Source organism: Condylura cristata, unplaced genomic scaffold (genome assembly GCF_000260355.1).
Source record: "Condylura cristata isolate star-nosed mole 26May11 unplaced genomic scaffold, ConCri1.0 scaffold00006, whole genome shotgun sequence".
Taxonomy (NCBI): Eukaryota; Metazoa; Chordata; class Mammalia; order Eulipotyphla; family Talpidae; genus Condylura; species Condylura cristata.
The window spans coordinates 9,515,002-9,539,416 of NW_004567107.1; the positions used below are offsets into that span (position 1 = coordinate 9,515,002).

The following is a 24,415-nucleotide window of genomic DNA, read 5'->3' on the forward strand; positions in this document are numbered from 1 at the left end:
CGAAACGACAGGTAGGCGTTGCCATCCCGTAAGCTAGCTAGCTCAGCGAACTAAGCTTAGGGATTTACTGTGTTTGAGAATGGCTGGCATTATTTCAGAGACAATCACCCGGAGGTGTACATCTTGAACAATAATTTTAAGGGTGTGATGGAGATATTGCTTGACCCTAGGTTGCAGTTTGCAATCACATAAACAAAACCAAGCAATAGGAAAGAGAAAACGTAGCTGTGTAAAGGAATAGGAGAAAGAGAAAACAAGCAAAACAAGTCCTAAACTGGAGATACATTCCGAAGAACAGGCAGGTGGTCTACAGAAGGAGAGAAAGCCACTGGAATGATGTGATACTCAGAATCATGACCTCGCACAAAACACATCCATCCTGTTTCTCCCTAACTTGCCTTGATCTAACAATCCTATACACAGCACAATAGAACACACTCCATGTCTACCCAGCCTTTTCTAACATTGCTAACTTTCTATTTTCTCTGATTTCCTCCAAATGAGGCAGACCTCAATAATCCATAAGTCCTCCATCTTCTTCACAGCTCACCCCACTATGCAAATAACCATGGTCATTTCTTAATCATGTCCTCTCTACTACATCCCTAAACCCTTTAATCACATCTCAATACTTTCCTTAAATACTTTCCTTGGAGACCCTCCTGACTCATTTACATACTCCAACTCTCTTTAGTCCTTTCAAATAGCCATTCCTTTCCAAAGACTCTAACCAAGCCACTGTCCTTTCCAAAGGCACTTCCCCATTTTTGCCATCAACCTCTGCCTCCCAACTTTCTTTGCCAAGTTTCTCCACAAATACTGTCTTGATTTCTCTGTTTTTACATCCTTCATTTATAGTTCTAATACTCTGCACCTCAACACTTATATATCACCCTGATTTCCCAAGCTGTTCACCCCAGCAAATTTTCTGATATCCTAACCCACTTCAATACACCAACTTCTAGTTATCCCCCTTCTCAAACAAAAGAGTCAAACCTCCAGCCATTTCTCTTTATCCCAACAAATATGATTTCCTACTTGCCTTTTCCTTCACTCACCCTGATCTCTGTGTCCTTCTCCATCCTATTAACAACCTGAATTCTACTCAAATACCCTAAATCCCACGCTTCCCATCAATTTCCATTAATTTGTTTATTCATTCAATTTTATGTAGGAACTTTTATGTTTCAAGAATTGTTCCAAGCTCTAAGAATAGAGTTGAGAAAGCAGGGTTTCTCCACTGAAGATGCACAACAGGCTACATACCCCTATTACATATGGTCTCTGCACCAAGTGTAGTCCTCTTTAGCACAACTTAAGTTAGAACTAAATGATTATTTGTGAAATGTTTTGATTATTGCCTGTTTCTCCTTCTAGTGTTTAAGTTCAGACAGCACGGATTCTATGAGTCTATTGTTTGGTGCACAGTAAATGTTTGTTAGACTCATGAAGACTGTGCTAAGCCCTCTAAATACACGACTAGGTCTAAATCCACACAGATATTACCTAAGATCAGAATTATTAACCTATTTACAAATGGAAGCATATCATTAAATACTTGGGTTCTGGAATTAAACAGCCTGAGTTCAAACCCTGATTTTCCTGTTATTGTGTGATACTAAGCAAATGACTTCACCTCTTTGATCTTCAGTTCATCACTTTCAAAATGGGGGTGGTAATGTCAAACAACTTATTTTAAATTCTTATAGTTAATACATATAAAGGACTTAGAACTAAACCGGACTCATTATTTTTACAAATGAGAAAACATCGGGCAGGTTAAGGAACACATTCAAAATCACTGAGCCGGTTAAGAAGCAAAAGGTGGCAGAATCAACACTTTAAAGTTTTGTCTTCAAAACTCACCTGTCCTTATCCTTTATACAATAAAGAATTCGGTCTTTCACCGCCTGTTAACACTTCTTCCCAATACCCTCTCGTCTCTCCAGTACCTACTCCGCCCCACACCGTGACACCAGTTAGGGTATTATCCGACCCATCCTTGGCCGCTGTCACTCCCCGCAGACACCTGGCACACCTCGTCCCTCCCTCCTTTCGGTGGCGGGACCCCCGTCTCTCCAGGCGCCACACCCCACCCTCGCCATCCCCACCCTCGATCTCCACACTCCTGGCCCAAACCTCCCTCCTGCAGCCTCCAGCCCACGCCGGTTCCGGGCCCTCCCCTCCTCCCCATCCAATCCCTGCTTCCAGCACACGCCCCCGCCCCGAATCCTTCCCGAGCCGACCCACCCCACGCTCGATCCAGGCCTTCCCGCCGTCGCCACCGGCCCCACCGCTTCGTCCGGAGACTGGAGAACGGCCGCGAGCCGGCCTGCCACTCACCGCCTGGGAGCCGAGCGGAGCGGGCGGGCTGACAACGCCGGGCGGGAGATGCGCGCTTTCCCTCTAGGCGCGCAGCGGCGCGGCGGCCATTTTGTTGTGTTGTGCCGGTTGCCGAGAGGCCGAGAGGGTGTGGGCGTGGCCTCCCTGGACACGCCCCCGGCGGTTGGGAAGGGCGGGGCGGGGCTTCGCGCGGCTTTGGCCGCGTCGGCTGCTGGCGCGCTGTGGCGCGGGCCTGTCTCCCGCGCGAGAGCGGCGTGTTGGAGGCGCACAGCCTGCGCGAAGCGAGGCGAGGTTTCTTGCAGCTGCCAGCAGCTGAGCCGTCTCTTTCCCCTGACGAAAAGCTGCAGACGCCACTCTCCGAGAGTCGGCGCAACCCTTCTGGAAAGCCCGTCGGCCTCGTGTTGGAGCTGGCCGCCGGGCTGAGGCGCTTGGGCTGCGCAGCACGCGTCGTCTAGCGCGGCTGACGCAGGAGGCGAAGTCTGCTTCGGGGGCCGGCCCGCCGGGCAGGGGTGGACAGCCGCGGGAGACCAGCGGCCTCCCGAGGTTAAGGGCGCGAGGCCCCCCTGGGGAGCCTGGGAGCCACTGTTCCGTGGGTGTGGAGAAAAGCCCTCAGGTGAATGAGGGGGAAGCTGAAGCGCGAAGCTTCGGGGAAGAGTTGGGCCAGCGCTGCATTTCTTCCCCCACATGCAGGCGTTGAAGCGACTCTCGCAGATACTGTGCTGGTGCGAGCAGGATACAAGGCTTTTTTGTTTTGTTTTTAGGATTTTTCTCCTTTTTATTATGACAATAATAGTTTGTTTTTACATCATTTTGTGCCTTTTCCATCTCAGGTGCAATCCCCGTGAATTTCCCACCACCAATTCACCTGTGGGCCGTCACCATAGTCCCGCGCACCCCCCCCCCCACCCCTTTTTGATCCCACTCCCACTCCACCCCCATGAAATGACTCTGGTATCGTTGTTATTTATTATTCTCCCCGCCCCCCGTGTTGTTTCTAATCGTCGCCCGGGCGCCCGCCGCTCAGCCTCGCTCTCCGAGACCCCCGTGAGGCTGCGCCGGCTCCAGAACTCTCGGTGCTGCCATTGCCTTCACCGAAACCCTCTGCCCCCATGCTGGTTCCAAGGACCGCGTCCCAGCACAATTTTTTAAAAACAATTTTATAGTTTACACCATTGTTCTTTTTTTTTTCCTTCAGTGTTTGCTTTCTCTTCTCAGGAGGAGCCCCCACATAAGCCCCCCCACCAGCTCACCCGCGCCGTCCCCCTCGTCCCTTGCCCCGCCAAGTCCCCACTCCGGACTTCCATCCGCGCTCGTGCCACCGCCTCACCATCCGCGGTGCCCTTCCTCACGCGGCAGCTCATAGTCCGTCCTTGAAACCCGATTTTGCAGAATCCTTCCGTCGGTGCCTTCCTTTCCTCACCCGTGGAGTCGCTTCACAGCGAGCCTCGGTCCTGTTAGGCAGAGGTCCCCCAGAGGGGTGGCCCATCTCCGGCGTGAAAGCGGGAAGGAATTTGGTCAAGGAGCAGGGCAGCGGGGAGGAAGGGGCCTCATGTGCAACCCCAGGCGAAGGCGGCAGAAGTCTGGTGCTCGGGTGTGAAGCCCGGTGCAGAAGTGGAGAGAGGGGGCTGAAGCTGGAGGCGGGGCCCAGGAGCCGCGTCCCGCTGTTCAGCGCTTCCTGAAGGTAGAACGTGCAGGTGGATTCGCCTCCTGGAAGGTGCAGGTGGTTTCCAGCAGAGGGCACCGTTGACATGCTCGCTCCCCTCTGTCCACGAGGCCAGAGGAGTTGGAGAAAAGCTGAAAGTCCTGAAAAGCTTCACATTTGCAACGAAAAGAAAGATACACCCATTTTTAAAAATCAAAGTTCAGTTGACAGTTTTTACTTTGAAATGTAAATATTGCTGAATTTCAGTTCTATTTCTTTTTGTTTTGATGTGAATTTCTTTTTCTCTTTTCCACCAGAAAGTTGAAGTGATTGCATAACCTCACTGCTATGTCGGTCATAGTCTACAGTGGTATACAGGTGAGATCCATTGTCAAATCATAGTGTGCTGCTCTAGTTCATTATCAATTTTATTGTGGCCATCAAAAATATATATAATCTAGAGGCTGTTGCAAAACCCTTACTTGTCTCTCAGGAGTCTCTGGCCTTACCCAGACCTGGATGGATAGTCTTCAGTCTGGTCTTGCTCATTGTGCTTCCTTCATCCCATTGAGGTGTTCTCTGTTGGTTTCTAATGTGGTAAAGGCCTTAGATATATTTCAGGCCTTAGAGATGTCAGAAGTCTCTGGAAACCATTCTCTAGTTACTTTAACATTAATTGCCTCTCAGCATGTTAAAAGAACATTCTTCCACAAGTTAGGAATCAAGATAGGGAAGGAAAGCAACTCTTTCATTCTACGCTAATCTTTATTTACTTCATACTTAGAAAAGGCATCACTCTTCTAAATTGAATTTATAATACAAATGGTAACAATGACAGAGCCACCTGGCTATCCTTAGTTCTTTTTTCCAAATGACAGCAAAGCTATTGTTTGCTTTAACTTGCCTCATATTTCACAACCAGTTTAATCATTTTGCAAATTTGCTTTAGAAGAGACTCAGTCTAGTTTTTCAGGCTGAGATGTCAATTTCTGTTATTGACATTACTTTCTGTGACTTATTTGATAGTGCGATGAAAATTTGCCATTTGCAACAAATTGGAACTCGGTGTGAAGATAGAAAAATAAAGAGTTATTGGAGGATCTCACTTACATGTATAGTGTAAGGAAACAAAGCAGATGAATGGACCAAAAAAAGAGTAAACTAATAGACATTGCTAACTGAACTAAGGTTTTCAGAGGTGAAGAGGGGGAAACAAACATGCAATTATGTCTTGTATGGCCTAATCTCATAACTTTAATTTTTTAAAGCTACTAGATAGAACAGTAATAATTCCTTACATGTTTATGAGTTTCAGTACTTAAGGATATCAAATTTCAGCATTTCTGTGAAGAAAGCAGGGTAAGTGTTTATATGTCTAGGAAATGAAGATGTTATTACACCTCAGAATTGACTTAAGATAGAAGACAGACGTCTCCCTTGGAAAGACGGTTAGCACTGATTGACAACTCCCATTATTGCTCTGGTATGCTATTCAGTACAACCAGCAGGTGGCGCCTTAGCTTTAGTAGGCCTCTGAAGCTGTTAAGAATTGAAGTGCAGTTACAAAATTATTGATGATCAATCAAAAAAAAAAAAAAAAGGAACAAGTGCCCCTTGTGATGGTGAATGCAGGGAACTTTCACCAAAATTTTACTTCTAGAAAAGCAATTGCTCTGTGGATTGTTTAAATATCAGTTACTCTTGCTTGTAATTACCCCCAAATTTAGTGGTTTAAAAGAACAATGCACATTAATTATCCTCAGAGTTTTTATGGGCAGGAATTCAGGAATGGCTTAACAATAATTTTAGATTTGCAGTCAAGGTGCAGTCTGCTGTCACCTAAAGGTGGGGTTGGGGTTGGAAGATCCACTCCCAACATGGCTTGCTAGTCACGTGACACTGGGCAAGAGACCTGTTTCTTTCCATAGGGGCCTCCCAATAGACTTCTTGAGTGTCCTCTCTTCATAGTGGCTGGCTTCCCAGAGAGAAGGCAACTCGAGAGCGCAAGGTGTCACAGCAATGTCTAACCTCACAAGACACACTTTTCCTTTATTTTTTATTTTATTTTGTTAGTAAAATGGACCAAACCTCATACATTGTGTGTATGTGGGGGAACCACAAAAGGGCATCAGTAACTGGAAGGTAGAATTCTGGAGGCCATATTGGAAATTGGCTATCACGTGGAGACACTGGATGAGTGGATGAATAACAGAAGAATTAGAGAGAACTTAGATTGAACAAAAGATAAGATTGTCTGAAAGTGTGGGACAGTGGATCCAAAGTACAGGTTAATGGGTTGAGTTTGATTTTTGAGGTCTAGAGCATACAGCTTTAGTGAGGTTATAAAACTGAGATAAAGGGAGAGTGGGCATCTTTTGTCTCTCTCCCTTTTTTTTTTCCTCTTAAGAAAATCTGCTTAACCACATTCTATCATGAACACCTGGTTACCTTTTTTTGATCTTATTTCTTCTTCCTCCATACCCTCTACTCTAAAGTCCTATCCATTTCCATTATTGATTTAGAAACCTAAAGTATTTTGGGACATGCTGTTACAATCCCCTATACTGGTGACCTACAAGAATATTCTGAGTGACCACTTGCAACTTAGACATAAATTCATCCACCATTGGATTTAAACTGCTGATCTGGAGGACATTCCTTACACAGATACTCTCTACCTCTGAGAGCTGATGAGAAAATGAAATGCAAAGTATATAAAGTTCTTGGCACATACCATAAATTTGAAAGTGGCCAATAATATTGGTATTAGTATTATTGACTTAAGACACATTCATAATCTTCTACTCTTTAAAAAAATATGTATAGGATTGTAGCAATCTATATTTAAGCCAGGCAGAACACACTTTTTAAAGTTTTTCCACTGGTTGTAGTTTGTACTCCAAGATTTCTTTCACACTGGTGTTATGGTCAAGCACATAAATACTCTAATTCTGCATTGTACTGCATCTGCAGTGCTGGTAGCAGCAACCTGTCCCATGTTTGAAGCACACCAAATTGAGGGTATCAATAGATTAACAATAACAGCAATAGTTGGCTGATTATTCCCATCTTTTCTATGAAACCCCAGTTTTACAATCTGGAGGATTGTAAAACTTGTACTAAAATAGTTTTTCCTGTGGGAGGTAGTTTAGAAGCCACCATTTTCCTTCTTTCCCATATGTGGGTGCATTTGTATACAGGTGTGTGTGTGTGTGTTTTCTTATCATTGCCAATGTCAGTGACTGCTGTGTCACCAGTAATGAAGGGAGGGAGGAAGAGGAGTGGATAAGTGGAGCCAAAGAGGATCAATTGTATGGTTATAGATGAAAACTAGACTTTTGGTGATGAACATGGTATAGCCATTAAGGGTATTGATTTATAATACTATATACCTGAAAACCTGTGTAGTGTTATAAACCAATGTTACTTCAATAATTTTTTTTAAAGATTTATTTATTTGTGCATAGAGAACTGGGGTACAGGCCAGAGGCACAGGGGTGGTGAGAGGCTTCACCAGAGACAGAGTGGGGAGCAGAACAGGCAGATCCATGAAGTATACTGCTGAGGGGAGCAGCGGGAGGGTCAGGAGAGGTCTGCCACACCATGTGGTCACCTCCGGGGCAGGTGGGAATCGAACTCATGCGGAAACTGCTTTAGATTCTCAGTGCTGTGCTTTAACTTGCTGCGCCACCAGGGAGGGCCTCAATAATTTTTTAAAGAAAAAAATATGGACTGAGGGTAGGATTAGAAAAAGAAACATACCAATATTTGCAAATATCATTTACCTATATTGACTCTATAATATAAGCAAACAAGCTCCCTTACACTTAAAATACAAATATTGTCTGATAATTTTGTTTGGTTTCTCTTGCTCATGGATGGTAATATTTTTTTATTTTTTATTTATCTTTTTATTATATTTTTTTATTTTTTTACATCGTTCTTCACTTTATACATTTTTTCATCTCTGTTGTAATCCCCATGGACTTCCACCACCATTTCACACGTATGCCATCACCACAGTCCAACTGCCATCACCACAGTCCAGTGCACTCTTCTCACTCCAGTTCCAATCACATTCCTCCTTCTACCTCGTTAAATGTCTCTGGTTTATAGTGTCTATGATAATTTGAATGTTCTATCTTTTTCCCGAAAATGATGGCAAAAGTGGTTTGTTTGCTTTAATTTGACCCATCTTTCGTAACCCAGTTAATTATTTTACAGACCTCCTTTTGAAACACATAATCTGCATGGTCAGATAATAGTGGTAGATTTTTGCCATTTCAATAATATATTCATGAAACACCTTTAGTAAAATTTCTCTATTAAATTTCCTTTACATCCCTTTTCTTCCTAATTAAGTCAGTAGTTATAGTGTTGGCACAATTGAACCAGAACATAAAGCATCTGAGTTATAGAAAAACATTTAGAGAAATAAGTTTCATTACTTTAGATTATAGCAGCTACTATATACTATGGTAGAAATGAATGCCAATAGAGGGAAGATAGAAATGAATTTCTACTTAATTTAAAACATAAAAATCTTAAAGACAAAATTTTATTTCACTATAAGTTAATTCTAGACTTAGTTGTTATAGGAAGCTTTTCCTTGAGCTCTTATATTAAAATTATCAAAATACTCATTGAGCATTAGAACAAGATTTTTTTTTAAAAGAAAGATTTAATGTGTCTGAATGAGGCAAATGCTTTGAGGCAAATGCTGAAGTAGTGATATCTGATTTAATAGATATTGGAGGGTATCAATTTCCTACTAAATACTATGGCTTCTGGTTACTTTTTTCTTAGACAATGATGACAGCAACTTCAGTACAGCATTTTCCTTGTTAGTCATAAAGAAATCTTGCCTTTACCTAATTTTCATCTGGTTTTCTAGGTGGCACAGACCACAGAATTATCCCTTAGATTTCCTTTGCAGACGCAATTTTTCTTTAGTTCATTTCTAGTGCCAATACCATCAATTAGGTCTTCTAGAAATACCATGATGTATATCCCCTGACTATGCCAGGCCCATTTTAAATCTCCTCAGTGGTCTTTGTCAGAATCAGAGTGGATCTCCCAAAGACATGATCACAGGCCATACAACTTCAGAGTAATTGCCCTGGTCAAGAGAGCAAAGACCAAAGGCAAGGTGGCTTACTGGCTTCCAGCTTTGAGCTATTTATTGTAGCACCAAACTCCCATGTAAGAGTCCCTGTGTTTGTATTAATTAAAATACATTCTCTAAGTGCAAATCATTTAAGATACTTCCCACCTTTATACCTCGACTTTAAAGGATGTGAGGGTGTAAGTTCCAATCTTAGTTTTCCTATTTTGAAATCCCTCTTCATGACATTAATAATTAACCACTAAACTGACGTAACCAACTTCTCCAAGCTTGGTTTATTTAAAAGGAGAGTAATATCAAGAAGGTTATATCCTTGGTTTCCTGCTACCTCCAGCCATGGGCCTTTGGGGCCTACTTTGTTTTATATTCTTCTTGGGGAAAAGTTGGGCACAGGAACAAACGTAAGTAAAAGAATCCATTTTCATTTTTCAGTGCATCTTAGTTGTGGTAAGGGAAAAAGCAGACTGCTAATTTGAGCATAACTTTCTTCTTCTGAGAATGTCAAGGGAGTAGTCTCATCTCAGAATGAGAAAGTCATGAAAGCATTTTGATTTAATAGGCAGCTAACAACATGGCAGTTTTATGGGATTGTTATTTGTAAAAATCCCATAAGGAATTATTAAATTCCTCTTCAAAAAAAACAAGAGAAAAAAGAGATAGTGACTTTTAGTACCAAAGAGGAGCTGGAGAATCCTGCCTCATTCACTTATAAGTCATGTGACCTGGATCAAATCAACCCTTACCACTTGGAAAATAGAAATTGAAATAGTACCTACATCTTGGCTTTTATTGCTTATTTCTACTTGATGCATAGTTTTCTTTGTGTTTTTCATGTACTGAACATAGGATGGCTTCAGGATCAATTCTAATATCAATTGAAAATTATTATTACTTCTAAATATATGAACTAATTCTTTACAAATTTTAGCATTCTATTGAAATACTGTACATTTTAAAGTGCCTTGAAAATGGTGATCTCATATCTAGAAATAGTCTTTTAATGCTGGAAACAAATTGGAGAGTATATAATCAAAGTGTGTCAAGTATTAAGTATCAAAGTATACTTAAAATGTCATAAATATAATAACACTCCTCTCCCCAATCTAGTTTTCTTACAACCACCCCTTTACCTTAGTTTTTATTTGTTCCTTTTTGGAAGACAGACAACTGGAGTTCAGAAACATTAAGTGAGTTAAATTAGTACTAGGACTAGGACTAGAAACTAGGGCCCATGAGTCTTATCTAGACTTACTCTGAATTTTTTCTATGAGGTTATCCTGGTCCTTAATAAGGATCCTGTTTTCTCTGACAAAGTGAGAGTGTACAACTTACAACATGGTAATCAATCACTTTAATTAATCAGTTGATTATTCAATAAGAATTTGTTGAGCCCCTACATGTGATAGATACTGGGGGGTATAGTAAATGGTATAGAGTTTGCATTCTAGCTGGGCAGTAAATAATGAGTGAATGGATGAATAAATAAGGTCAGATAGTTATTAGTGCTATAAAGAAAAACATAAAAGAGAGTAGGAGCATAACAATGATGAGGTGCTATTTAGAAATGTGGAAAGGCAAGGCTCTAAGGAGGTAACACTTTGAAGGACATAAGGGTACAAGGCATGGGAATAGTTGGGGAAGGAACATTCCATATAGAGGCCAAAGTAACGTTCTTACCTCTCAGCCAACTCAGTGGCAGATCCTCTGCAGCTATTGAAAGAAAATGAGCTCATGAAATTATTTATTTGAGTAAGTGGTACTACTGTAATCAGTAAGGACCAAAGTATGTACAAAGGGTGGTTCCAGAAGCATCTTTTGGGGACTTGAAACGCCAAATATTTTGTTTCACCTCCACCTCCACATAAACAACTTAAAATTAAAACAATAGTAAACTGAAACATATAACTTCTAAGAACACTGAAATTAAAATAGGAGGTTTTTTTTCTTTAGGTTTTTCTGATGGGAAAATCAGAATCAATTTAGTTTGTGTAGCAGTTGAAAGTGTTAATTAAGGAAACAGGCCATTTCAGTTCAGTTTCTACTTCTATGATACCAGTTGTGTGAACTTGGGCAAATTAACTATCAGTTTTCTCATCTGTAAAATGAAGGTAATAGTAAGATCTTCCTTGTAGAGCAATTCTAGCAACAGAGAGAGAGAGAATGTGTGTGTAAGAAGTGCTTAAAATAGTACTTAGCACAAAACAACCTTTCAGTGTACCTAATCATCAAAGCTGAACTTTTCTCATTTTCTGCTGGTCCTGACTAAGTACATAGGGAATTCAGATGATGGTTAGAAGTTTGGAGATTCTTTTCCCTCATACAATTTGCCTACAAGTGATTCCCAATACACAGCCTATAGGAGAACTGCCAGATATTTTAAAGGATTTATTGCTTCTGAATTAGTTTCATTGCTACCAAAGATTTACTGATTTAAAAAGATTCTTTTAAATACCATAGTATTGACAGGCACCCACAGTAATTTGATGGGGTGGGGTGGCTTTGCCTCCAAGTCTATTTTTCTATTTGAATTAATCAGTTACCTTTTGGGTTGAGATACGCTTCTTTTTCTATTTAGTAGAGTATATAGCTTTCACGATTCAGACTGAATGCTTTTGTATTATATAATTAGTAATGTAGTTTACATGCATATAAATGAATGAACAATGAAAAATTTGCATTGAAAATTTGGTATGTAATTTCATTCCCATTCTTGCATAAATCATATGAAAAAAATAAAACAGAGGAACAGAAGATTGTGAACATAATTTGTATGTTCACAATACAAATTATAAAGTCCTACCTCAGTCACATACCAAGTAGCAGACCCAGGTCAAGTTAACCTCTCACCACTTGTAAAATAGGAATAACAATAGTACCAACATCATTGAATTGTTGTCAAGATTAAAAGACTAATATGTAAAGTGTTCATACAGGTGCTCATATCTGGCAAGCACTCAGTTGTCATTATTTTTGCCTATGATTGCTGTTTCCAAGGGCCCACATTACTACCTCCATTTCCAAGTGTATTCCCTCAGCTCACTTATCTGCTATCCTTTCTTTCATCTACTTTCTAGTATAACACACAATTCTATGATTACTTCCTTTCAACTAATGTAGAGATTTATTATCTTAATATTTATTGAGTACTGAGCTTGCTAGGCACTTTCATGTACATATGTTCATTCCATCCCTCGTGCAGCCTGGTAAGAAAGATGAGTTTTTCACAGGTAAACTACTGCAGTCCATTAGAGAGTTGGTGACTTTACTATAGTCATTCAACCAATAGGGGGCAGGGCTGGAAAATTCCATCACTTATGCTTATGTTACTTTTTCTTCATTGGGAAAAATATTGGTCCTATGTATTTGTTCCAGTCAACACCATTAAAAGTTTTCCTTTCCTGCAGCCACTTAGAGTAGATGCTATTACCTTACTAACCTCCCAGCTTTATTTTTCAGGTCTTAGTTCACAGCTATTTCTTCTCTTTATTTTTCTTTTAGTTTTTAAAAATTACTTATCTTTTATTAAGTATTTTTTTATTTATATAGTTTACATCATGGTATATTCCTTGTAAAATTCCCACCACCAATTCACCGTTGTACCATCACCATAGACCCTTGCACTCTTCTCTCCCCTTCCCTGATCCTTTTCTTTCCCTTTCATCCATCGTATAATGTCTCTTATCCATGGTTGCCTGCTAGTTTTGTTTTATTACCATCATTATTGTTTTTATCCCTTGCCCTCTTACTTGGTTCTCCTAAATTCCTCCTGTAAGTGAAACCATTTGATATTTTTCCTATTCCTTCTGGCTTATTTCACTGAGTGATCTCGTCTAGCTTCATCCATGTTGCTGTGAATGGCATGAATTTATCTTTTTGATTGTTGAATAGTATTCCATTGTGTATATATACCACATCTCCTAGATCCAGTCATTTATTTTTGGGCACTAGGGTTGTTTCCATATCTTAACTATTGTAAATAGGGCTGTAATAAAGACAGAGGTGCAGAGCTATTTCTTTTTTAAAACTTCTTGGGTAATACTGAATTATCATAGGTTACAAGTAAGTTTTGTCTTTAAAATATCATTTTTAAATTGAGAAGTGGTTCTATTTTAAATTGAATCTCAAGTGAGAGACAAAAATTCAGACAATACAAGACATATTTAAATATACTGATCCTTCTCTTTTTCAACAGGTATGTCATTTCAGCACCAAAAGTGTTCCGTGTTGGAGCCTCTGAAAATATTGTGATTCAAGTTTATGGATACACTGAAGCATTTGATGCAACAATCTCTATTAAAAGTTATCCTGATAAAAAATTCAGTTATGCTTCAGACTACGTTCACTTATCCACAGAAAATAAATTTCAAAACTCTGCAATCTTAACAGTATGTATTTATCCTTTATTTACACCCAGGCCATGTTCTCAAAATATGTACAAAGTTTGAGTATTGCTAATACAGACATCTGATTCCTAGTATCACTGTGTGACTAGTTGCCATCATCAGTCACTGATGATAAAGTAGGAGAAACAGAAAGCTGTAAGTAAAAGTTTTTCTGATTTTTTGATCAATGTAAACTGTAATGTTCCTTTTGGGAAATAAAACTATACTAATTTGAAAATATTTGGAGATGATTTGAAAAAACTTGTTTACTGTGAAAATTATTAAATAGAGAAATATGAATATGCATGTTGATCTGTAGTGCGCACTGCCTACAAAATCCTATAGTTGCTATTGAACATTTGTTTAAACTCCAATCTTTTATAATTATAGCTCCCAAAACTAATAAAATTGGTTATTAAAGTGAATAGTTCTCATTAACTAGTAGTTAATATTATAATGTGGATTGAATAACTTTTCCTTCCAAGATATTTTGATATGGTTTTTAGAGAAGTATTTGCAACTCATTTCCTATTAAAAGTTATAATAGCAAAAGATAATTTACATGCTTGTATTTATGAGGGAGTAATTATAGCCAAAATATTGTTTAAATTCTAGTGTAGCTTCAAAAATAAAAAGCTAGAAAATCAAATATTCCTAGACTTAGGAGGGGAGTTGGGTTTTATTTAGACCAGAGTTTCTCAAAATTGATTTCTCTAAAAAGAAATTAAAATTAGAAATTTAAAAAAAACCTTAAAATATTGATTTTTAGCATTTTGAACTCATTTTGTAATTTTAAAAAATTATAAGTAGATAAAAATCATGCACAATGAGACTAAATGCAAGATTTATTTACTATTTTAGTAAATAAATTTACTACAGTACTACTTTTTAAATATTAAATCTTCATATTTTTTTGTTTTATAATCTTAAAATTACCATATTCCTTTTCATCAATATTTTCCTTCACAGATACAACCTAAACAGTTATCTGACAGACAAAACCCAGTTTCACATGTATATTTGGAAGTTGTATCGAAGCATTTTTTAAACTCAAAAAAGATTCCAATAACCTATGACAATGGATTTCTCTTCATTCATACAGACAAACCTGTTTACACTCCAGACCAGCCAGGTAGGATGTAAGTTGCTTCTTTGGGAGGATATGGGGGAGGGGGGTGGGGAATTGGACTTATGTAGAAGAGCTTTTTAATACTTGGATTTAAATGGATTCAGGTTTCCAAACTGCTAACTAGTTTTAATTCCCAATGACTTTTACAATTACAAATACCAATTTAATTTTAAATTTATCTGGAAATTGCTAAATCATCAAATGCAATGTAATTTTAAATTTGACTTTAAATGTGAATTTTAAATTCATATGGATATCAGCAATTTCATTATCTACCCTATCAGTTATTTCCAAGTATAAAAAAAGCTCTCTGAAATTTGTGAAATGTGTTAGTTACATCTTGATTATCAAACAAATGTAAGATACAACTGAAAATATAATTTTGGCAATGGGAAAAGAACTCATCTATAAACATGTTCCTAAAGAGCAGTTCTACTGGCATTGGAACTAATCTTTGAATTTAGAAAACAAATCCAGCTCTGTGGGATGAACTGTTTCTCCTTACTCATTTCCTAAGGAGATCTACCTAAGAAAATTTCTGTAACAGTTTCATATTCATGCTTCTTTGTTAGAGGGGGCAAGAGGTAGAATGGCCAAACTCCACAACTGAAAAATGACTGGACTTATTCCTGGTCAACCTAAAGTAAAACAGAAAGTGTGAATGCTGCCCAGATGTGTTCACATGTCTGCAAAGTTTTTGGTTCCTCTGGCTCTCCCTCTCACCATCACTTGCTTTCTAGCATATAAGGGTGGAATTATGATACAGCTGTGGCATATGTGGCAGGGGGGTGGTTATGGATTTCAATGATGATATTATTCAGTAAAGCACAGAAGAAAGAAGGCAAATCCAGCCAGCTTTGTTGAAAACCTTTCACACATGTATACTTGCTAGGTGGTGATTGATGATGATAGTAGAGTGAAGTTGAACATGCCTGTACTGTTATCACTTAAGCAGAAGTTGATTTTTGATCAATTTAAAAGGCAAGGCTGAAAGAGTATGGGATATTGTCACTGGCTGTGACAAAATATCATTGCCAGAATAGTGCCATCTCTTGACTCCAAGAAGATAAATTGGTACATGAGGAAATATTCTCTACCCATAAAGCGTGGACCCTTTCAAACATATTCATACCTAGAAACAAATACATCTCTCTTTTCTTCATTCTGTGTTAGAGGCTGGTTCATTAATTAGGTTCCTTTGACATTAGCTACTTTTTAGGGTTCTCAGTCTGTCCAGTAAGTAGTCTGATGGTCAGAACCTGAATCCTTCCTTAGCTATCAAGATTTTTCTTAAGAACAGCTTCACTTATTAGTTATATATCAGTTTTTACTGTAAGTAGATGTGGTATCTTCATCTATTCTAACCATAGAAGAAAACTAGAAAATTTTCCTCCAGATATTGAACCATTACTGAGAGCTGATGATGTATAATGGTTAAAAAGCAGACTTCAGAGACAAATTGTCAAATTGTCTGGATTCAGATTTCACCTTGGATTATTTTTGTTATATAAATTATTTATATATATTTTACATCATTGTTCTTTTTTTTTTTTTTTGACAATATTTGCTTTCTTTTCTCAGGTATAGTCCCCATAATACTTCTACCACCAATTCATCCTTGCATCATCACGATAGTCCCTTTTGACCTTCCCACCCTCGTTTTGAGCCTTCTTCCTCCCCTCCCCCCTGTAGAATGTCTCTGATTTACAGTTGTCTGCTTATTTTTGTTTTGTTGTGTTGTGTTATTATTGTTTTATTTTCCCCCGATCCCTTATTTGGTTCCCCTATAGTCTTCCTATAAATGAAACCATTCATTATTTTTCCTGTTCCTTCTGACTTATTTCACTGAGCATAATCCTTTCTAGCTCCATCTGTGTTGCTGCGAATGGCATGAATTAATCTTTTTGATTGCTGGATAGTATTCCATTGTGTATATATACCACATCTTCTTGATCCAGTCATCTATTTTTGGACATTTGGTTATTTCCCTAACTTACCTGTTATAAATAGTATTGCAGTAAAAAAGGGGTGCAGGTATCTTTTGAATTAATGTTTTTGTGTCCTTTGGGTGGATCCCTAGGAGTGGAATTGCTGGGTCATATGGTAGCTCCATTTAAGTAGTCTGAGGAACCTCCACACAGCTTTCCATAGTAGTTGGACTAATTTACATTCCCACGAGCAGTGTAGGAGAGTTCCTCTTCTACCACATCCTCACCAACCATTTGTTGTAGCTAGTTTTCTTAATATGTGCCATTCTCACTGGTGCCCAGGGTTACATAAGGAAGCTGCCAGAAGTAGGAGAGAAACTAAGATTTTTAACTCTAGGGCCTGTGCTCTTAACTATATGACTTACTGCCTTTAACCACTAACTAACATGCATTTCCCTGATTATGAGGGATATTGAACATTTTTTCATATGCCTGTTGGTCATTTGCATTTCCTCTTTGGAGAAGTAACTTTTAAGTTCTTTGCCATTTTTTTTGCTTGGATTGTTTTGTTGAGTTATGTCGGTTCTTTGTATATCTTTGTGATCCATCGCTTATCAGTTGTATGTAGTACAAAAATTTTCTCCCAATCAATAGGATGACTCTTTGTTTTGGTTAATGTCTCTGTTGCTGTACAGAAGCTTTTTAGTATGGTGTAATCCCAGCTGTTTATCTTTTCCTTAACTTTCTTTGCTTTGGGGGATGAGTCTTTAAAGATATTTCTGAGATATACGCCTTGTAGTGTTTTATCTATTCGATTCTATGTATTTTATGGTTTTAGATTTTATGTTTAATATTTTTATCCACTTTGAGTTGATTTTTGTGCATGGTGTGAGGTAGTGGTCTGGTTTCATTCTTTTGCTTATGGTTGCCCAATTTTCCCAGTACTATTTGTTGAACAAACTATCCTTGTTTAATTGCACATTCTTTGCTCCTTTGTCAAAGATTAGTTGTCCGTATATGTGCAGCTTTATTTCTGGGCTTTCTATTCGATTCCATTGGTTGTTGTGTATATTTAAGGTCCACTACCATGCCATTTTAATTATTATGGCTTTGTAGTATGGTTTGAGGTCTGGGAGTGTGATACCTCCATTATCCTTTGTTTTAGTCAGGAGAGCTTTGGCTATTTGAGGTTTTTGTGGCTCCATTTGAATTTCATCAATATTTGTTCTATTTCTTTGAAGAATGTCATTGAGATTTTAGCATTGAATCTGTAAATTGCTTTTGGTAGGGCAGCCATTTTGATAATGTTTATCCTTCCAATCTAGGAGCAGGGACTGTCTTTCCATTTCTTTGTGTTTTCTTCTACTTCTTTTAACAATGTATTACAATTTTCTTTGTATAAGCCCTTCACCTCTTTTGTTAGGTTTATTCAAAGTAATTGATTTTTTAATTTGTTTCAATTATAAAAGAGATGTTTTCTTGCTTATTTCTTCATATTGATTGTTTATATATAGAAATTGTATGTATATATGTGTGATTTTTGCAATTTGATTTTGTATCCTGCTACTTTACTAAATTGGTTGAATTTTTGGATTAATTTTCTGTGGAGTTTTTAGGGCTCTCTCTGTATTATCATATTGCCTACAAATAGTAATAGTTTTACTCCTTCTTTCCCTATTTGGGTTCTTTGTAGGTCCTTTTTATGTCTTAGTGTTCCAGCTAAGATCCAGTATTATATTGAAAAGCAGTGGTGAGAGTGGACTTCCTTGTCTTGTTGCTGATCTGATCTTGGGCTGTTATTAGCTCTGACCTTTTGTGAGTTACTCAACCTCTCTGAGCCCCTCTTTCTTTACTAGTGAATGGAGATAATAATAGACTTTACCTCATAGAGTTGTTGTGAGAATTAAGTGAATTCATATGTGTAATCTACTTAAAACAGTTCCCAGCACAAAAAAGCACTAAAAAAGTGTTTTCTAATATTACTTAATCTGTGGCATAGCACAAAATCTCATTATAAAAAAAGAAAAACAATTATACATAGTAATTTCTTAAAGATTTATTTATGCATACAGAATTGGGGTACAGGCCTAAGGTGTAGGGGCAGTGAGAGAATTCACCAGAGACAGAGTGGGGAGCACAACAGGCAGATCAACAAAGCACACTGTTAAGGGGAGCAGCAGGTGAGACAGGAGAGGTCTGCTGCGCCATGTGGGTCACTTCCAGGGCTGGGGATTGAACTTGCACTGAAGCCACTGTGGCTGGCTTACAGTGCTGTGTCCTAACCCACTGCACCATGAGGGAGGGCCTGCATAGTAATTTTTAAAAGATGACTGATTAGGTGATCTTGCTACTTATGGTTCTGACTGACACATTCAATCTGAAGATCTTTGTGTAATTTTTAGTAAATGCATCTTTAGGATAAAGGCTTAGCTCTTCATTGTCTTGTAGGATAAATAATTGTGTTGTGCCTTCATCTTCAAGTTCATTATCCACTATGTTCCCTCATCTATGCACCCTAGCCAAACTTACAATTGTTTGATTGCTCTCTCATACCATTTTCTTGTCCAGGTTAAAGCAAGCATACCTTTATCTACTTGGTATATTCATGCTTCTCCTCTACCTTGGTAACTCTCTCCAATGCTTGCATGTCTTTGCAAGACTCTTCAGAGGGAAGCCTTCCCTGACTTCCCTCAAGCTTCAAATCTTCCTCTTAGAAATCAGAAAGCCAGGCAGTGTCCTTTTCAAATGTTTGCCAAATCTTGGAGTTTGCTTATGTGATCATGTTTCTGTATCTCTTTTCTAATCCATTAGAAGATTTCCATGTCTGATTTCTCTCAATATGGCTCATCCATGCCTATATAGAGCCATATGTTTTTGTTTAATTAATAAGCCATTTTGGTGGGAAGGGGGTGGTATGGTGCCATACATAGATGTGAATTTATACCCCTAAATCATATACAGTGTTACTATGATAAAAAAAAAGAAAAGAAAAAATTGCAATAAGTAGATAAATAAAATTAATAAGCCACATATTTGGTGCAAAAAGTTGTATTGATCTTGCCTCCAATATTCCATTGCTATAAAGGCAAGATTAATTTTATAACCTAAGCATATATTGAACAAGTAATTGTTGTAGAACTAGTAATTACAAATCAAGATAATAAACACTTAATGAGTAGTTGTTATGTGCTGGGCTGTGCAACAGTTGTGTATCATAACACTAGAAGGCAGGTATTAGTAGTCCTTTCTACATGTGAAAGATAAAGATTTAGAGGAAGAGCCAGAGACAGGAGAGAAACTAATATTTTGAACTCTAGGGCCTATGCTCTTACCTATAGTGACTTACTACCTCTGGTAGCTTCCCATGATGCTCAGGCCTGGACCAGGTATGTCCATAAGCAGGAGGAAGAACTAAAGGTGAGATATTTAAGGGCAATGTGTGAGGGTAAGGAGAGAGAAGAGGTGATGGGGAGATTCACTGAGCATTTTGCTTTGATTTTGTGGCTCCAGTGAAACCAATTTTAGAGAGTTTAATGTATTTTCTTATGTAGAACTGTATGTAATACTGACTCTTTAAAAGGTTTATGGCACCAGTTCAGTTTTATTCTGTACATAAAGTTTTGAACATGAAGAGATTAAAGCAATGGCAAAACCTTAGAGAAATTACAGTATGTCACTGGAAGGAGTTAGATCAGCATGTCTCGAACTGCTATGAGTTAAAAGCTAAATGGATATATTTGTTTAAAAAGTGGGAAATCTAACTGGCAGAAACAAATGGAAGGAAACCCATTATTACAGAGCCCCTGCCACTAATCTTAACTCGAAAAGAACAACTGTAGGACCTGGCTCAGTAAATAGCAAAATCAGACCATTCAAAGATGCCATTAACAGCACAAGTGGCATTTTAGGGACTTGATTTTTCTAAGTGGAAGAGTGTATAATATTTAACTCAAACTACCTATTAATTCATTAAAGTCTTGTACTCTAATATGAGAGATATAACCATATGGTAAACATCCCTATTTTGCTACTACAAAAGCCTTGATAAGCAATAGCCTAGACATATCCTTCATTTTGTACTACACATGTATTCAAGAAAAAGTTTATGTAACATGCTTTAATAAGGTATGTGTACTTTAAACTCATGAGGGAAAAATAGCTCTTTAAAGGAATCTAAGAGGAATTTCTTTAAAAGGAGAGAATCTTTAATAATATTTATAAACTAACACTTTATTTCGTTGTGCTTTCTTTTAAATATGAATATTTGTGATTGAATTATTTTTTATGACACTCATATCTTATAAGGATGGTGATTGTAAAAAAATCAAAATACCCTAATAATATCAATTATTCTTACAGTAAAGATTAGAGTTTATTCCCTGAATGATGAGTTGAAGCCAGCCAAAAGAGAAACTGTCTTAACTTTCATAGTAAGTATGTTAGTTATTTAAGTAATAATTTAACTCAGATGCTCTGTTCCAGAACCCTACCCTAACACCACAGGAGCTTAATCAATGTTTACTAAATGGTACTGAACACCTTCTGTGAGTATAAAATTGTAGTTGTGTACATCTACAATAGGTATATGTAGAAAACTCATGAAAATTAAATCTCAACACTCATGCTTTTGAATAAATTCATTTAACTACTTTCTTACTGAATGCTGATGAGACCATAACAATTCAATATTTATTAAGTATGAGATTTTTTTTATTTCTATAATTCAAGATAAAGAATAACAACTCATGCTATTTGCACTTAAGGAGCTTATATATTAAGAAACTCCAGTTTGTCTATAACCCTGAAAAATCTGGGGGAGAGAAGGGGAGTAACTGCTCACTTATTAAAATAGGTGTATTTGTAACTATCCTTCACAATAGGACAAAGCCTTTTTCCTGTTACTCAAAAAAATTAAACAAAAACAACCTGGCTGAATGCAAGTGAAAAAGAGTGCTGTATGAAGAGGACAGCTTTGAATCCTTTATAACTTACAAAAAAATCATAAAGTTTTCATATCCAGCTACTTGTGATAATTAACTACTTGTGAAATATGAGAGTATTTTCAAGATTGTGGTTGATATCTATTGATAGTGACTGCAAACTCCAGGAATTCAAACAGATAAGGAAGTTTCCTGGGAGAAGTGAGATTCACAATGGGCATGGAATAATGAGTTGAATTTAGATGTGTACCAAAAAGGTAGGCAGATTGCAGAACATTGACAGCAGAGAGCAATTCAAGAGCAGAATCAGGATAAATAAGATTTGAACATTAGGATAAGATCAGAGACTTGGATAGCAATACCTAGAAGTTAAATTTTCTTGTGACAGATTGTAGGGAGTCCTGGTAGATTTATTATAAGAGACTAAGACAAAGGGTGGAAGGAAAGTGGATAGCCACAAGTGTTGCTGGAATAGAAAGGAAGGCATGCAGTATTTAAGTGGAGCCCTCTGGGCTGCCACATGGAGAGGTGTGGAGATGTTGGCACCAGGGGGAGTGCAGAAAAGAGGCCTCTCAGACTGTCTGAAAGAGAGTGAGGATAGGATACAGGTGAGAGTGGCATCAACAGAAATAAGGGAACTGCTTGACAGTGTGAGATGAATCTTAGAGCCCAGTGTAAATTTAGCCATTTATAACCATAGGTCTGCATGAGTTACTTTAAAGCAGGGTTCTGGGAGTCTTTTCCTTTGAAAGCCAAGATTTGAGTTTAGGTGATTAAACTTACATACAAGAGTAGATAGTGACAGAACAGAACCATTCCAGAGTATAAACCAAACAAATGATACAATAGGGCCAATGAAAGTTCAGCTCAGAGAAGTCAAAATCTGGTTGAGAATGAGCACTGATGCAACCCTTTCCTGGAATACAATATGATGTTAAAGAAACATTGAACTGGACTTCAATGAAAGAAATAGACTTTTTAAAAAATAATATGTAAGATACATGTAAGAAACAGCATGAGTTAAGCTATGATTTCAGGAAGAAGTAAGAAGTGAGGATAGGATAAAACCTGCCTGAGCGCTCTTAAAAGTCAGGAATTTGACAAAGGAAAGAAAGTGTCAAAGGAAAGGAAGATCTGTTTTTGACAGATTTAGAATCATAGCTAAATATCTTTCTGCCTGCTCTTCATGCCTGCAGTTCTTTATGTACAGAATTTCAAGTTTGTATAACCATTCTGACTCTCCTATTAAGCTCAAAATAGCCATGTGCAGTTATAAAACTTCTAGCTAATAAATGCAATCTGTACTGTAACTGTTGGAAAGCTTCAAATGAGCAAATACCCTTTCCCATCAGAAAATATTAGTGGGTGTGGACAGCTGTTCTGTATCCCAGTTCCTGTCTCTCTCTCTTTGTGAACTCAAATGATGTAGGATCCTGGCAGCACACAAGGAAGAACAAATGCATGTCATTCCCTGTAAGGGGAGTTTGAGGGATCTAGTTTTAGGGTAGTGAGGAGTTATTGTACAGAAAGCGTCCTGAAAACAGTACTCCAGAGAGATGATCTGGGAGTTCTGTACATAAAGAACTGCAGGCAGAAGGATATTTAGCTATAATTCTAAATCCTGTCTAAAACAGACCTTTGTAACTAAAGAAAAAAGTATTAAAATTCTAGCCATGAATTTTACAGTCATGGCACATTGTTATAAGTTTCTGGGTGAAGGCCAAAATGGACCTCCATATATAGTCAAAAAAAGTAAACAAATGAACCAACAAAAGAAACCTCATTTCAATAATTTTCAATCCACACACAAAAGGAATTCTATGGGGAATTCCTTGTGAAAAGTTTCAAGTTTATGTATCATTCTGACTGTTTTATTAAACTCAAAATAGCCATGTGCAGTTATAAAACATCTTGCTAATAAATGCAATCTGTATTATAATTGTGTTGGAAAGCTTCAAATGAACAAATATGAAATTTAGATTCTGGTATCTAGAAAGCCTTTGGTTATTTGGTTATTATAACATCAATTATTGTTACACTTCTTTCTTTAGTGACACATTAGAGAGCTGAGTTTCTTCTTGATAACTGAGACCAGAATACCCTGGACACTCTTTATTTTTCATTTGGTGAGGCAGGAGACGAAAGGTCCAAAAAGAGAGAGGGAGTTGATTTAAATGAATCTGTCTTCCACAATATTTAAGTGATCTTCTTCCTCCATATTTAATTCGAAGGCATGTATAGTTGTGGGTAATATTTTTGTACATCAAAGATAATGATCAGTTAGATATTTTAATGTAGCTTATGTGCAGTAAAATTGTTTGTCTTTATTCAAAGGATCCCGAAGGATCAGAAGTTGACATTGTAGAAGAAAATGATTATACTGGAATTATCTCTTTTCCTGACTTCAAGATTCCATCTAATCCTAGGTATTTTGAAAGTATTTGTTAATAAAGTTTTCTCTAAAAAGCACATCTGGAACTTTTGGGTTGGAGGCTGATATTATGTCAAATTGAGTTACATAGTGTTAACAGAGAGTGCCAGTGAGAAAGACATGAAAACAGACAAAAGTATTTTCAGGTCTAATGAGAAATTAGGCTCAGTTGCTGTCCAGTAAAATCCCCCAACAACTTGCAGTATTCCTTGTGAATCCTCTTCACACATAGAAATAAAAATTTGGAAGATACAAAAATAGTCCCCAGTCTTTTATTTTTTTAAATTGAAAACATCAGCCTTCTGCCCTTCAAGAAATGCGATAGATTATCAACCCTAAAAGACTGGTGTGGTCTCATGCCTTGCTCCAAGAGTTATAAAAATATTGATCAGGGCCCTCCCTGGTAGCGCAGCGGGTTAAAGCACTGCACTAAGAAGCTTAAACCACTTTCGCATGAGTTCGATCCCCGCCTGCCCAGGAGGTGACCACATGGCG

At 37.9% G+C, this 24,415-nt stretch overlaps 1 protein-coding gene across 1 annotated transcript in view; it reads left to right on the forward strand.

Annotated features, from left to right (window-relative positions):
* Positions 1-9,422: 9,422 nt before the first annotated feature.
* The window catches only part of C5 (complement component 5), a 75,242-nt gene continuing 60,249 nt past the window's right edge, over positions 9,423-24,415 (forward strand). The window contains exons 1-5 of the mRNA XM_004677384.2: positions 9,423-9,511; positions 13,303-13,495; positions 14,462-14,624; positions 20,909-20,979; positions 23,824-23,915. Coding sequence (XP_004677441.1) covers positions 9,447-9,511; positions 13,303-13,495; positions 14,462-14,624; positions 20,909-20,979; positions 23,824-23,915 — 584 coding nt within the window. The 5' untranslated portion in view covers positions 9,423-9,446. The remainder of the gene's footprint in view (positions 9,512-13,302; positions 13,496-14,461; positions 14,625-20,908; positions 20,980-23,823; positions 23,916-24,415) is intronic.